A 15,096-nucleotide genomic window follows, 5' to 3' on the forward strand; every position below is an offset into this window, starting at 1 on the left:
TAAACATCTCATTAGGCTGGCTGTCTCCGAGGTCCCTCTTAGAGGGCTTAATGACCCCACAACTGAGATTTACAAAAATTACCCTTAACACCCCCATTTCACAAGCGCTAAAATAATGAGGTCTCTGAAGGAAAACTGCGATACTCCACACACATCCATTTACGCCGCGCGCCAGAGAGATAAGTGGCAACAAACAGACTACAAGGACGGAGCTTAACTAACGTCAAACTAGGCTCGGACGGTTTAGATTTCCACACAAGCGTCTGTCACGCACATTACATTTTTGAATAAATAAAAGCAAAAAGCGTTTGTATGCAAAAGGACGTGATGAAACAAAAGAGTTCTGTTGACTCTGGATGAATTTTGTCATGTATCGTTTCTGAAGTGAACCGCTAACCTTGTTCAGATGACAGTGACATTGACTGCTATCCACTTAAGATAATTGAATGACATACTGAAGTCAATCAAATCAATCCAGTCGACAGGCTAACTGAGGGATGAACCGGACCAGCGCCGTCTCCAGGGACAATGACGTTTGGGGTATGAGATGGTCTTTCATACAGACTTGCTTAGAAAGCAAAAACATTGGCTGTTTACCCATGCTGACTTCACCCAAGCAATCGCAGCTAATGCAGGAGAGGATTGTTTTTGAGAAGAACATTTACCCAGGAGACTCAAACCCCTGGGTCTGATGGTTGCACCTATTAGATCCATCAGATTGGTGCATGCTCTCTTGCTTTGGCCTGTTTCGGTTATTTAAAGTATTAATACACGTAAGCAAAGTCGATGTGTTACCTCTAAACGGTGCAGAGGGTCGCTGGGTAACGACTCGGTAATGAATTCCTCCAATGATTTGGGCTGACTGGATGAAGGTTTCGTCGGGGTGGGATTGACGGAGGAAGACGCTGCTTCTTGCTGCTTCTGTTGCTCCTTTTGAAGTCGTCTCTCTTTCCTGAGGTCCTTAGCTTTCCGACACAAAGGCCTGGTGGGATCGGCTCCCTTACCTAGAGTTTAGAAGAAAACAAATCATAGAAAATATTTGTGAGTTGATTAAATCACCAATTGGCAGCGCAAGCATTAGCATTTATCTCACAGTAATATTGTGCTTTCTATTTGATTATATTTTAAAATAGAGTTTATTCCTTTGATGCAAAGCAGAATTTTCAGCATCGTGTCACATGATGCTTCAGAAATCATTGCTAATTTGCTTCACTGACTCTTAGAAACAGTAAAAAGGTCAAGAGAACTTGAAATTGAAAACGTCTTTTGCAACATTATAAATGTTTTCATAGTAAACGAATAAAAGTATAGGTTTAATTATTGGTGGTATAAAAAAAAAAAATCCACAAAAGAAATATAATGAAATGTTTTCAAAGTGGTGTGAAACGGTATTCGCATCATTTTTCTTTGTGACGCATTTCTGAATGACACAGCAAATTGTAGGTGGAGAACTGATTTCATCTATGATTAATGTACTGAATGGTGCCAAATGGGTGTTTTTACAAGCTTTTAAACTTGCAATGCTTTAGAATTCATATGCTTTAGATAAATCAAGCACACTGAGATCAAGTAATGGGGTCGATTTTAATTTTGCCTTGAATTGGTCAGCTATATGCGGCGTGTGTCATTTTTAACAGCGTCTGCCCACAGGCAGAGGCACACCCCGAGTCTAAAATATGTCAAATAAATAGTTTGGCACAGTGGAAAACCTGACATCTCCCGAAAGAGCCAAAAGCAGCAGCGGGAGTCTAAAAAACCTGCGGGCCGGGATGCCCTTCTGAAACAAAACTAAGCGTCCATTTACGGACAACTACTTCTAGAGGAGCGTAGGCTAGAGGAGAGGGATAATCAATAACAGGTCTGAAGCACATTTGGAGCCGTTTTTCTGGGTGTGAGAGCATGTTTCCGTAAGCGGCTCGCGGGCACGTTCGCTAACGGTAGGAGAGCGCGATTCCTTCGAGCGGGTTACGTGCGCTCCAATGAGTCGTCCAGCGGTTTGCACTAGCTAAGCGCGAGGGCCCGGGTCCTCCCGTTTAGATGGAAGTCATTTGCGCTCCTCTGATATCATGACATCATCGCAGCTGTAAAACAACAGGGCTCTGTTTGTTGACTCCCGCTGCTTTTGCGAGGATCGTTCAGGCCGCTCGCAGGTTGCAATGAAAGTGTCAAGGCGGTTGTTCGTTTGCCCTGAAGGAAACCGAAGGAGGTGGTAATCCCAGATCGAGAACGACAGGCAGGGCTGGTCAGGAAAAGGAGAGGCAGAGAGGGTCGTTGCATCAGTTACTGTTTCAGCCCTGGCAGCCGGCCATCCATTTACTATTGAGAAAAGATTAGAGAGAGCGCTATAGGGTGCAAGACGCACGCTCCGGCCGTTTTCCTATTCTGCAGAATAATCTCATTTCTATCTATTAAAGTATTTGAGTGGCGTACAACAGCTAGCTGCTGGGTATTGCAATGGATTTGCTATAGGTTCTGGTCTCTAAACACGCCTGTAGGCCATTTCGAACTGATTAGCTGGCTATTACGAAAACAGACACGCATATCTGACACCAGAAGTGCAAAATGAAATGCTTCACATCCTGTTCTAGCGGTCAAGAACAAAAAGTGATTCATTTGTTGGTCTGTGTAAGCTAAACAGTTTACGTGTGATAATGCATTTTGAACTTTGGCAGTACGTATCTGTATAGAGTACAATAACCTGCTCGCTCCTTCCCTCTCACACTCTCTCTCTGTATCCCAGCTCAATCTCTCTGGACCGACGCCAGCACTCGGAGTGCTCCCGGCATCCTATGTCAACAGTTTACACGCCGACATCCTGTTTGGAGCAATAAGGAAAGCAGGGCCATTTCCTGCCTGTCCCTGTGCCAGCCGCCGTCGAGTATCAGCCTGCCCGCCTGCCATCAACCCATCCGAGATATAATAGCTAAGCGCTCTCATAAAACCTGTCAGAAGCATACAAATCAATTAACATTTAATTATTAAGAAAAGGAAGCCCGTGTGTAAAAACATTTTTGTATTTTATTCTATAGTATCAAATGAAGTTTGATATATTTTTTTCTTTTATTTAGTAAGTGCGCATTAAAATGATCAAAAGAGACAGTAAAGATATTTATATTACAAAAAAAATAAATATATATATATATATATATATATATATTTTTATAATATATATATATATATATATATATATATATATATATATATATATATATATATATATATATATATATATATATATATATATAAGAAAAAAAATATATATATATTTAGTTATTTATTTATTTCTTATAAATGAAATTACATTAAAATATTATTAAAATATTTATTTATTTATATTTATTTCCTTGTAAGTTCATTTTTATTTAATTTAAAATAAGTAAACTGACAATAAAATAATGCCACAAGTAAATAAAGTAAATAAAATCCTGGTTGACTGTTCTGGACAAGTTTCAATAGATTCACTCATGTGAGAGAACAGCAACACAAAAACAATGTTTACTTTCATTCTTTAATTTAAAACTACAATAAACTCTAAGATGTCTTGGAAGTTCTTTAGAAATGCAGCATTAACCGGATGCAGCTTGTTAGTTACACTTGCAACACAAAGCACAGATTTGAACCAGCTTTAAAAAGCACATTGATAACAGACTATTTACACTTTCCTCAAATAAATCTGGCCTTTACACGCTTCGCATGAGACGTGGGACCTCCTACAGGACCTCCGAGCGCTGCTCTGTGACTTCCTCCGACAAAGAGCCAGAGTCATTGAGACAATTAGCCCTTTCTTAACATTCATTCTTCCCTCTTTTCCTGTTAATACCTCCAGTTGACTTAGAGGAGGGAATGTTTCCGGCCAGGGTTGTAAATACGGCAAAAGGGATGATAGAGATGTTGAATGGCTTTCCTCCAAACCAGAGTAAACACGAGCGAGAGAGAGCTAGAGCAGACGCTGGGCTGGATTCTGGACAAAGACAGCCTGCGTTCTGTTATTCACACTGTTTAACTGAACTTGGAGCGGACCGGGCTGGTTACAATACGGTAGAGTATCATATGAATGGCATGGCTGACAGGGGTTTGTGGTCCTTTGTATAACTCAAATCACTTTGTCACTTTAAAAATATTACTATAGCACTTTTCACATTACATCATATTCCAAAACAGCAAAAAAACAAACAAAAAAACACCTGCAACAAGCCTTTTTAAAGGGACAGTTCAACACGCATGACTTAAATTAAACAAAAATCGAACCCCATTGATTTTCGTTGTACGGACAGAAAAAAAACGTTAGTATATTAAGTACATGCAGAAGAAATAAATTAATATAGTGTTTGCAATGACCTATAATCCTTTTAGATTCTTAGGCAAGAATAAAATGCATTAAAGCTCACGCTGGGAATATTTTTTAATTAAAATAAATACATGAAACATTATAATTCAGAATTATATTCATAATAGTGCTGGGTAACAATTAATCACATCCAAAGTACATTTATGTGTACACTAAACTGTGTATATTTATTACACCCGTACATATAAAGACACATACAGTACATAATTAGAAAATATTTACACGTCTTTACATGTATATATTTATATTCATATAATTTATACTATACACGTATTTAAACAAAACATTTTTATTAAATATATACATGCAAATGTGTTTATATACACACATAATAAATATGCACGGTACACATATATACAGAAAAACATTACTTTGGATGCGATTAATCACTAAACTATAATATCTATAATTTTCATAATATTTACTCTTCTACTTCTACTACTACTACAACTACTACTAATGATAATAATAATAATAATAATATAAACATACATTGCACCCTATTGAATCCAAAGTGAACACAGCTCAGACTGATTTAAGAATAATTAAATAGGTCACGGTCAAATGCTGACCTATAATCAGTGAATATTATCACGCTTGGCTAGAACCATTGACCGGTCACGCAGACCTTTAGCAGTAAACACGTGCCGTTGCGAGAGGGACGTTGTGTGCAAGGGAGAGATAAACTCTGACAGATCTGTTCCTGCGGAAGACACGTTCTCCCTCTGTAGCACTTAACAGTTCGTAAAAAGTCCAGAACTGCCTTTCCTCGAGGACTCACGGACACACATATACGGTTACGCACGCTAATGTACAGGCAGCAGAAACTCAAAGACACATTCCTTCAGACGCGCACACACACACACACACACACACACACACACACACACACACACTCCCTGAGGGGACAGGGAATGGTATATTTGCCGTGCGGGGATGAGTCAGGGCTGGGTGAATTAGAGCTGGCACACTCCTTTATGAGAGGAAAACATATGGAAAGAGGAATAACGGGGCGTGGAGAAGAGAAACACTTTTACTACCTGGACCAGCCTTTACTGGCAATCAACACACAAACACACAAGACTGAAGCGCTCGGACAAGGTGAAATCAAAATCTACTTGTGTAATGCATGTCACTTTTAGTGCAACGTTTATTATGCTCTTTACAATAGAATCCAGGCAGATCAATTCCCATTCACATCCCTTTTTATTGTTAAACGTCCGCATTACGGGCTTTCAAATATGGTCTCATGTCGAGTCCATAAATATTTCTAACGGGTGAAAATTCAATCAACTGAACAAATGACTGGCCTTTTGACTCTGCAATCATCCAAAACATATCTTGTGATACAGATACAAATGTTTGGGGTTTTAAAAATCTATATATTCATCTATAAGAAATTAACCTTCAAAAGGATGCATTAATTGATCAAAAGACACAGTTACTTTAACTCTATACGTGAAAAATAAAAAGACTAAATGTTAAGCATATAATCGGCATATTAGAGTGATTTCTGAAGGATCATGTGATATTGAACACTGGCATAATGATGCTGAAATATCTGCTTTGCGTCGCAGGAATAAATCACATTATATATTAGAATCATTCAAATAGAAAACAAAATAAATGATCAAATAAATGCAGTTTTGGTGAACGTAAAAGATTTGTAAAAATTCTGACGTTATTACTATTCACTACTATTACTAAGATCCTATGAAGAACTGAGAAACACCACAGCAGTTACCTAAAACCGCTTAATACAGTTTCCAGATTTTGACAGCGTCATAAAAAACAATCTAGTTTTAATTGTTCTTTCTTTGTTTCTCATTAACATGAGTTACGAGTGAAGGTCTGAGGCCGTTCACATGTACTCGCTCCATTCAGCTCAAATGTCCAGCGAAACCATTCACAGACTCTGTTGTTTATAACCCCGGTGTTAACCTCCAGTGCGGAATCAGTCATTTAGCGCCGTCTGCGTCAACGCTAACAACAGACATAACTCAGGCGTAAAGATGGTCATAAAGCAAGCTGCGATAAAATTGTCACCAGGTGGTTTCCGTTTAGAGATGGAGAGAGCGAGAGTTTTCTCCTCCTTTCGGGAGGCTCTATAAATCCTTCCCATTTCCGGCCTGTTCCGCGGGGGAGCTCATTCCAGGGGCCTGTAGGTGCACGGGACTTTTAATTTGCCTTATTCATAGATGTGCAGTTTTTAATGCCTCAAGTCCACGGGGAATTTATTATACGCTTACGTAAAGGAAAGCGAAATTGTTGACTAATAGTAGATACCTCTGATAAAGCATAACACTGTTTCTAAAGAAATTTCATTTTAGTAAGGGGTCAAATTTTGTTATGCATGAAAAGCGATACTTTCAGGAACACACAGAGGGACAAAGGGGGGAGAGGAAAAAAAAAAAAAAAAAAAGAGGATTCGTCAGATTTATGTCTGAAGCAATGCTGCCCTCTTGTGTTCCTCAGAGAAACATCTTCCGGTTAACAGTCTGGTTAGGAACTGATAACCGCTTCCCGTCAAATTAACATTAGCTTTTCTTAAAGCAATGGTTGTCGAACAGCGAGTGCACACCCAGGTAACTTCCAGGGAGGCCTCAAAACGCCTTCATTTAAAAGAACATGTTCAGAGTATACTGTATTAGTTATTAGCCAATCGGTCCAATGACTCGCTCGCCATCTGAAGCGATCCAAACTCACAAACAGTAAATTATCTAAAGCTCAAGAGAGTTAAAGATGCAGGTTCTGACCTGGTTTGGGTGTAACATTAGCGTTAGTTTTCTCTGCGTCATCTCTGGGCGTTGTTGGTGCAGTTGAGTTGGCGGTGTCTGTGTCTGGGCTGGTGCTGATGTCCTGTACTTCGCTGCGGTCTATTTTCAGAGGGTCTTGAGGAGGTGGCTGAACACCCTCTTCGTGCACAGAGTCCATAGGCTCTCCTAAAGAATCAACACGTGCGCATTTAAGATACCAACATTCACGATGCCACTCGGTCGCAGGGATTCACTCAAATTATGCAAATCATTCGAAAAGAAAACCTCAATCGGTTGCGTTTACACACACGCTCACGCAATCTTTAAATCTGCATGTCTACATGGTATGAAACAGGTCTTGATGAGGAAGAGACTCTAGCTGCAAGCATGAATTTACTTCTTATACCCAAATCAAATTTGTCATGCACAACACCAAATCATGCACAGGTCACACGGAAAGAAAACGGCGAAATATGGCTGAGATAACACATGACGCATGGACGATAGGGAGGGTGTCCGGTTAATGTTTGGCCTACAGCACAGAAAGCGCACCTGACAAAAACAACTGGGTTTTTCCTGCAGCTATAGCCACTGTCCGCTGAAGTATGGAAGAGAGAGGCTTTAGACGACCTTTGATATCTTCCAACAAACCTGGGATGGCAAACCAAATCAGACCAGACCACAAGATATAAGAAACAGACAGAGGCTACACCTGTAGAAAACACTGGCTTGGGGATGCAACTTCTCAAATTAGGCTCATACTTGGACTGGGCAATACGCTGAATCATATATATATATATATAACCAGATATATAATTCTGGGGCGTTCAGCAGCAAAGACAGCATTACAGTTGGTAAGTTTGAGTCAATCAATTCAAATGGTTAGTTTCACTAAACTGATTCATTGCATATCCCAGTTTTCATTTTGAACATGCATTCAATGCTGAAATTTTGGATCCTCTATTGGAAAAATAAATAATATTAAATAACATTTGATTTCAGTGAACATTATAACTAACATTTCAAAGCCATATCAAAAGCTCATTTCTAACATAAATACTAAATAATATCACCAAAAGCTTAAAATTAAATGATTTTTTCGGTTTGTGGAAAGCATGGCAGTCACACATTTTATGCTATTTTCTGTCAATGTCAGTAATAAAGAGCTTTTTAAAATTAATTTACAATACACAGACAAAATAACCATCCACCGTAGCACCCAGCCTCATGCGTGTGGATCTCGCAGTGATATCCAGTGAAAGGCTCTCACCTTCATGTCCTTCATTCTCTACCGGCATCTCTCCTTTGGAGAGGAACCTGTTCACCTTCTTCAAGGTCTTTTTGTGAGTCTTCGAGGGATTGAAGTTCAAAGCGTGGCACCTTCATAAAATAAACATGACAGCACATTAACAGATAAAGAGAGTGAAAAAGGCACGTAACATTTGACATGTTGCCAAGCGTTCATTAGCGTTTCTGAGCTGCAACGTATACATTTAATGAGACAATATTAATTTTATTATACCCTACGGTACATTAAAAATTTATTCATTTACCTGATGGTGTATTGTGGACAGCATGTCTTATTCATAATTGGTTTGTAAACATATTTGCCACTTCTAAAAGAAAAAGAGAGAGAGAGAGAGAGAGAGAGATAAACAAAATAAAGTAAAAATTAGGCATACACAAACCAATGATTATCATGAATTATCATAAATGATTAATGGCCATTTATGAAGGGCTCCCTACTAAACAAAAAACCCCATCATATTCAAGTTGTTTAAATTCTTTAATTAACATTTTACATAAATTGTAAGTATTAAAAAACTGGCATTGTACACTCAATTAGAAAAAGTACACTTTTGTACTGAATCATAGATCACATCGAGCCCAGAAAATGTGTCTAAAAAGATGCTTTCAGGCACTGAAACCCGTTTGTCTGGTCGTAAGAGGTCAGCGAGACAGCTCAGGGAGCATGTCTGATTCAGTCACTGTGTTAAGCTCATTACACTGACCAGACTACTGCATCCTGCCCGTGTGTTACAGTGCTTCCTGCTAAGACATTATGCAAGAAAACCTATTTAATCAGCGCATTTTGAAACACGCAGCTCAGAGGTCAGACAATAATAATCAGCAGCACCTTCTCCAGCCTCTGTCGATGAGATCTTGGTAGTCCTGCACCGACATAGTATGGGACCACATGCCTAGAGAGAGAACAGCAGCATTTAGAACTTAGGATCAACCACTTAAATAAAGACATGTGGGAACGCTTAAGAAGCTCTGTGTGCATGCATGTAGAACCACAGCAGGAGAGCATCCGATGCCTGTCTTGTATGTAGATACGAGACGCGGCGAGCCTCAAACGGACCCCTGAGAGTAAATCTCAGCGACACATTGTTCACGAAGGGAAACGTTTCCTTTGACGTCATGGAGAATTAAGCTCCCACACACAAGGACAAGAACAGGACATTAGTCCTCAAAGCTCTGAGAATCGGCTCAGTTTTTTGGCTGTGGGGTTAAGATGGAGCTTTATCTAGACTGAGCTATAATGCATTCAGTGCGAACACTGACGAGATCTTGACACGCAGACGATTAAAGAGACCACCGTGTGGACTGCAGACATAATTATCAAAACTATACAATACTGACAAGACTTTTTACTGAAGATGCATATCCACAACTAAAAATGAATGACTAATACCTTAAAAAAAAGGCTATATGAGGGCAGGCTGATCTATAAATGTGGTATAGGCTAAAATAATTGTAACTTGAGACACACACGTGTACATGCATTTTTTTTTTTTTTTTTTTACTGAAAAATGACTAGAAATATTTTGATAAATGAGATTTTGGACTCAAGGGGGTGCTAATGCTTCTTTTAATCAGCTGAAAAGAATGGTTTAGACAAGATCAGTTAATTTATTAGCGTTAAAGTAATCCTGTTCAGAAATTGCTATTTATTTATTTATTTATTTATATTGAGCAATAAAAAAGTCTAAAGAATTCAATGCATAATATTAGCACATCAGACAATATTTGTACTGTTACTGGTTTGTTTTTTACACTGAGGCTTTGTTTTAAGCATCATGATAGATTTTTTTGCAGAAAAGTCGCAATAATTTTGTTGCCGTTTATATTTTACATTTATAATGCTTTGAATGTTTTTAAGATATTATGTGTTATATATTTTATCCCCATTTTTGTTGCGTTTTGTCGTTTTCATTGTGTATAGTAACTTAAAAGCATCGTACGTAGTTTAATTGTTCATGATTTTTGCCGCACCGTTTCTGTAATCTAGAGCTTTCCCTGTTAAAGAGCACGGTTTATTCTAATAAGACGGGAAAGCGAATGGTCTTTTAAACCTTTAAACAAAGCAAGCAAATAGCTTTTGATGAACGTTTGAGCTCTGACGGCCAGGGCGGCAGTCCTCGGGAACAAAAACAAACAGAAAACGCAGTCCAGAAACAGCCATTAAGCGAAATCAGTCCGATCGCCACAACAAAAGAGGTTTGCTTTTACCTGACTTATCATGCATTAATCTAACCAATACAAGCGTGCCTGTTTTTCGTCGCACAATAGCCCCTGATTAGGGTTTAAGGCAGATAAACAAGCCCTAAAAAGGTGAGCAATCATCTCAAACACAGCTCAGGCCTAGAGCACATCCTGTCTGATTTATTAATGCGTCGCTGATTTAATACATCACACCATCTGAAACAAAGGAAAATCATTTAAAATAATCTGCTCTGAACATTGTCTTAATAAAACACTCACAAACAGGGCTTGGGGAGTATATTAATTATCATTTCACGTGGTCAGAAATCGCAATACAGATCAATATGTAATTATTATACTTCAAAAGAAGAAATAAATGTGCCGCACACATTCAAAACGTGTTATCTACCGTTAATGAATTATAATAACTAGGTGTTAATACATGTCAATATGTCACTGTATGAGAGTTGTACGTGTGCATAATATATATGCCTCCTCATTTTGAATAAAAAGCCAGCTAATCGTTTCAAAATAAGAGTCCAGATTCATTTCATGGTAGTTTATAAATAAAAGTTGATAATTATTAATTAAGTACTGGTTAATACTGTCATTCTGGTATCAGAAATCAACCGTATATATCAATTAATAAACTTAAATTGTAATAAATAAAGTTGTTGAACTCATGTAATCAATTGACTCGTAATTTTGAAACAGAAGCATGTGTCCGACAAAGGATTTAGGCTGTGTCTACTCTGGGTTAAGCATTAGCCCAGTGTAACGCAATCTCATTGCATAAATTTGATAGGCGAGTGATAAAGTGAAAGTCATTCACCTCTGTATAGTTATGCCAGTCCTCAAGTCCAGCGCCAGCTTTTCCACTGGAGCGCTGATATTCATGGTAATTGGTTAGTATACTTTGCAAATTAAAGCACACAAGATTATTCAAATGAGAAAAAAATATATATATATATATATATATTGCTGAAAAAGTCAAGGTCGAACCAAAAACTCACATCAGTTACTCTCTCACGTATATCTTTACTTATTTTTCATTTTACATTGGGGGAATTACACAAAACAGATTGAGAAGATGAAGTCCTAGATAATGCATCAACATCGTAGAGTCATTGTGAATGATGAAAGTCGGTCTTCGTATTGTTTTAATCGGCTTGTTCCACCTCTAAATCTACAACATCATCAACCTTTCTTTGATTTCGACACCTCAGCTCCATTCTGGTATGTAACACTCAGTTTTGACAAATACACTTGCAATGAATACGTCAGAGTCCTGTCCAACATTACTTCTCAATGCGTATCCAGTTTCACTTGGAAAAGCTTCAAATTTTCCTGCTGATGTTGAAAGGTTCTGGGACTTTTTGAGCAGTGCTGCTTGAGCCCTTTTCAGCTTGCAAAACTGCTCAAAAGGTTGTCCAGGCCCCAGTGTATCATCAGCCTTACTTTCACTTTCAATCAGTTATTATGGTTCAACTATTCTCATATATGGCAGGATTGAAATGGCGTCATTAGATAAGTGTGAGTCATCAGATAAAGCCAGAGCCCTCGTATATGTGAAGAACGAATGAGACAGTCACCATTATGAAGGTCACGACATTTAATGAATTATTCATGATTTAAAGATTATTCATGATTGGCTATAATCACGCCAATAATAACGACATTATGGCAATTCTACTGGAAAATGTCCATTAATGTCCGTGAAGGTCACTAAAATAGACAAAGCAAGTTGCTTAGAACACCTGCCAGGTGAAAGTAATCAAAGCTCTCTGAGTGTTCCCATCATGATGGCTTCCAGCCACGTCAGGATTAGCATCAGAGGCACGCTTCCTTCTTCTGCTTTTCCACATTATGTGGCATGGAGCAGATTACCAGGTTCAGATGATCTCCTCCAGCACGTTCATTCATAGACATAATCTCGTCCCCTATTAAAACACTGCAGCCTCGCAATCCTTGATCATCTGCTCACGTTTAGCACCACTTTTACAGTGAGCAGTCAACATCAGCATCATTATAAAGGTGAATGGAGAAACATTATCTGGTGGCTGTGATGAAAATAAATACAGAGCACATAAAACCAATTAGTTCCATGTCCTAGACCGCCAAAATTTTGCTATTGTCTGGACCATTTCTCACAATGATGGGATTAGGAATTCTAAAAAGTATGTACGCGTCCTAAAATTGACCCGATTCGATCTGAACTGTAATACTGCAACTCTATATTACAGGTTATTATATCTATATTATAGTTATCAAACTGAAAGCAGAGGCTGCAGGGGAGTGCTAGGGGTTCAAAGGCGAACATGAAAACGTCAAAATAAACTATTTTCTACATAAAATAAGAAACAATCAAAATTCTACTAAAATGCATGAAATTATCAAACATTTAAATAATTTAAATAAATACAATACTAGCTTAAAATCGACTAATACTGCATATGTGATTACAATACGCATTTGTCATAGTATAACTTGTCGTTTATGCAATAAACTGTATTGAACGCTTTGCATTTTTAGCATGGGTGGTCCCTCACATATAGATAATCACTGGGGATCTGTGGCATCTAGAAGATTGCACATTCATCATAAACATAAACCCATCAAAAGTGTACCTGATCACCTTGTTTGCATAAAATACACGTGTTACTATCATTTTAAAATGCACTTATTACAACACACACAGCTGCTGTAAAGATCTGTGCTGTTAAACCCATTGCAAAAGGACATGTCACTGGTCCAGGCAGGGATAAACACACATGACCAGGCCTCTGCTGTTCCTTCGCGTCAAGACATCATTTATATATGCTATGCTTTTAAAAAAAAAAAATACGTTGAATTTTCAAACTGACAACGTTTGGATGACAGCTGACAGATAACGAAGCCGTCGCGGTTCTTTTAATATACTACCCAATGAAACACTTTAATCAACTCGTCTGGAACGGCATAACTAATACTTTAATATAATTAAGCGTCTTAACATTTCGCAAATCACGCTTACCGGTTGATGAAACCGTTGAACGCTAAGTTAGTCAAAACAGACCCGGCTTTCCTGAACAGTTCCGTCAACTGGCCGAAGATTTACCACCAGCCACCGGCAGCAGATTAACACTCACTCACCGTGTGAGAAATTGCCCTTTTCATGTTTACAGTAACCGCAGCGATAGCCGTCGTCTCCCCCGAAATACTCCACTATACTGTACGATCCACCCGCTGCCATTTCCACGCTCTTTCAGCTGCGCCCAGAAACATATTACAAAGAAACCCTACTATTGGAAAGGACCGATTCATGAATATTAATTACGCTAAGTGACGTTAAACCGGTGCGCGCATCTGATTGGTCTGGCACGCCGAAGGCCCGCCGTTAGTAGGCGGGCGCTTAAGAACCTAATTAAATCATTAATATTAATGAGCTGACGTGATTGGACGTTGCCGAAAAACAAGGAAGCGACGTCAGCAAAGCATAATTAATATTAACGACCCAAACATTTCGCCGTGTAGTATTAGAGCGCTTTAAAAGCAGGTTTACGTGACCTGGCACAGGAAGCACTAATTTACTGTACATTTCCTGTAGCGATAAAAGCCCCCTAAAAAGCAATGAAACATTTATGATTGAAAATGATCGCTTTCAAGATAATGTATTTGCCTCGCGATATGGATTGTCCGCGAAAGTTTATGATTATTTTGTGTTGCAATTTACTGGTTTACGTCCTACCATGCAGCTCCACTTACCGTACGAAGCTTTGCCTCCTGCGGTCCCACAGTAGCCACAGCGATATCCACATTTTACCCCTTTGATCTCCACTATGGAGTACATTTCCCGAGGGATCCGTCTCGCCGACGTCTACAGTATATGCCATGCAAAGCTGTGACTCTGTAGTAGTAACACTTTAAATCCCGCCTCCCTCGACAACGCTGGCAGTTTGTTTATGTGCGACCAGTGATGGCGCATTCACAGCATTCAAGTTATAAGTTAAACTAAAATTACATAAATAAAAACTAATATCGAAAACGGCTGGATAGGAGAGCTCTACGTACTGAGAACGTCCAAAGGATTGAAAATGTTTTCATGGCCACTAGAGGGCGCTATTATATAGCGTATTATAACTTTATTTTTCATATTTTTAATTATTCTTCTTTCTTATTTTTTTAAACTACGAATTCCATATTATATTTCGTTTTGTGTAGAATATTTTTAGTGCGCGTAAACAAACGCTGTTAATTAAAAAAAAAGTGGTTAATTTACTTAATAATATCGAATATTTAAAAATAAAAAATAGCTGCGGGAAAAGACGTTTCCTCGACTATTTATAACTTTAACAATAGATTACAAGATAATCTTAGCCATAGCCGTGCGTAACAACCACCGCCAGGCGGCAAAGTCGACAAATGTCCGAACAATGCCGGAAAAAACCGACTGCAACCGAACACAACCGAGCGTGCGCAACGGACTTCGAAGGCGTAGCTAAACGAGAGCGAAAGATTCCGAAG

The 15,096-nt window shown here is 38.6% G+C and overlaps 1 protein-coding gene across 7 annotated transcripts in view; it reads right to left on the reverse strand.

The window, feature by feature from the left end:
• The window catches only part of LOC122356886 (arginyl-tRNA--protein transferase 1-like), a 37,194-nt gene extending 22,531 nt beyond the window's left edge, over positions 1 to 14,663 (reverse strand). For 3 of the 7 annotated variants that reach the window (XM_043255972.1, XM_043255965.1, XM_043255966.1), the window contains exons 1-7: positions 13,726 to 13,874; positions 9,242 to 9,305; positions 8,658 to 8,720; positions 8,375 to 8,484; positions 7,657 to 7,755; positions 7,105 to 7,290; positions 796 to 1,004 (exon numbers count right to left, since the gene is read on the reverse strand). In XM_043255972.1, coding sequence (XP_043111907.1) covers positions 796 to 1,004; positions 7,105 to 7,290; positions 7,657 to 7,755; positions 8,375 to 8,484; positions 8,658 to 8,720; positions 9,242 to 9,305; positions 13,726 to 13,825 — 831 coding nt within the window. In that variant the 5' untranslated portion in view covers positions 13,826 to 13,874. Of the gene's footprint in view, positions 1 to 795; positions 1,005 to 7,104; positions 7,291 to 7,656; positions 7,756 to 8,374; positions 8,485 to 8,657; positions 8,721 to 9,241; positions 9,306 to 13,606; positions 13,875 to 14,337 lie in introns of those variants that run through there. The other 4 variants (XM_043255967.1, XM_043255969.1, XM_043255968.1 and 1 more) reach the window with 4 other exon arrangements.
• Between the last annotated feature and the right edge of the window lie 433 nt (positions 14,664 to 15,096).

The sequence above is a fragment of the Puntigrus tetrazona genome, chromosome 13, assembly GCF_018831695.1.
Source record: "Puntigrus tetrazona isolate hp1 chromosome 13, ASM1883169v1, whole genome shotgun sequence".
NCBI lineage: Eukaryota > Metazoa > Chordata > Actinopteri > Cypriniformes > Cyprinidae > Puntigrus > Puntigrus tetrazona.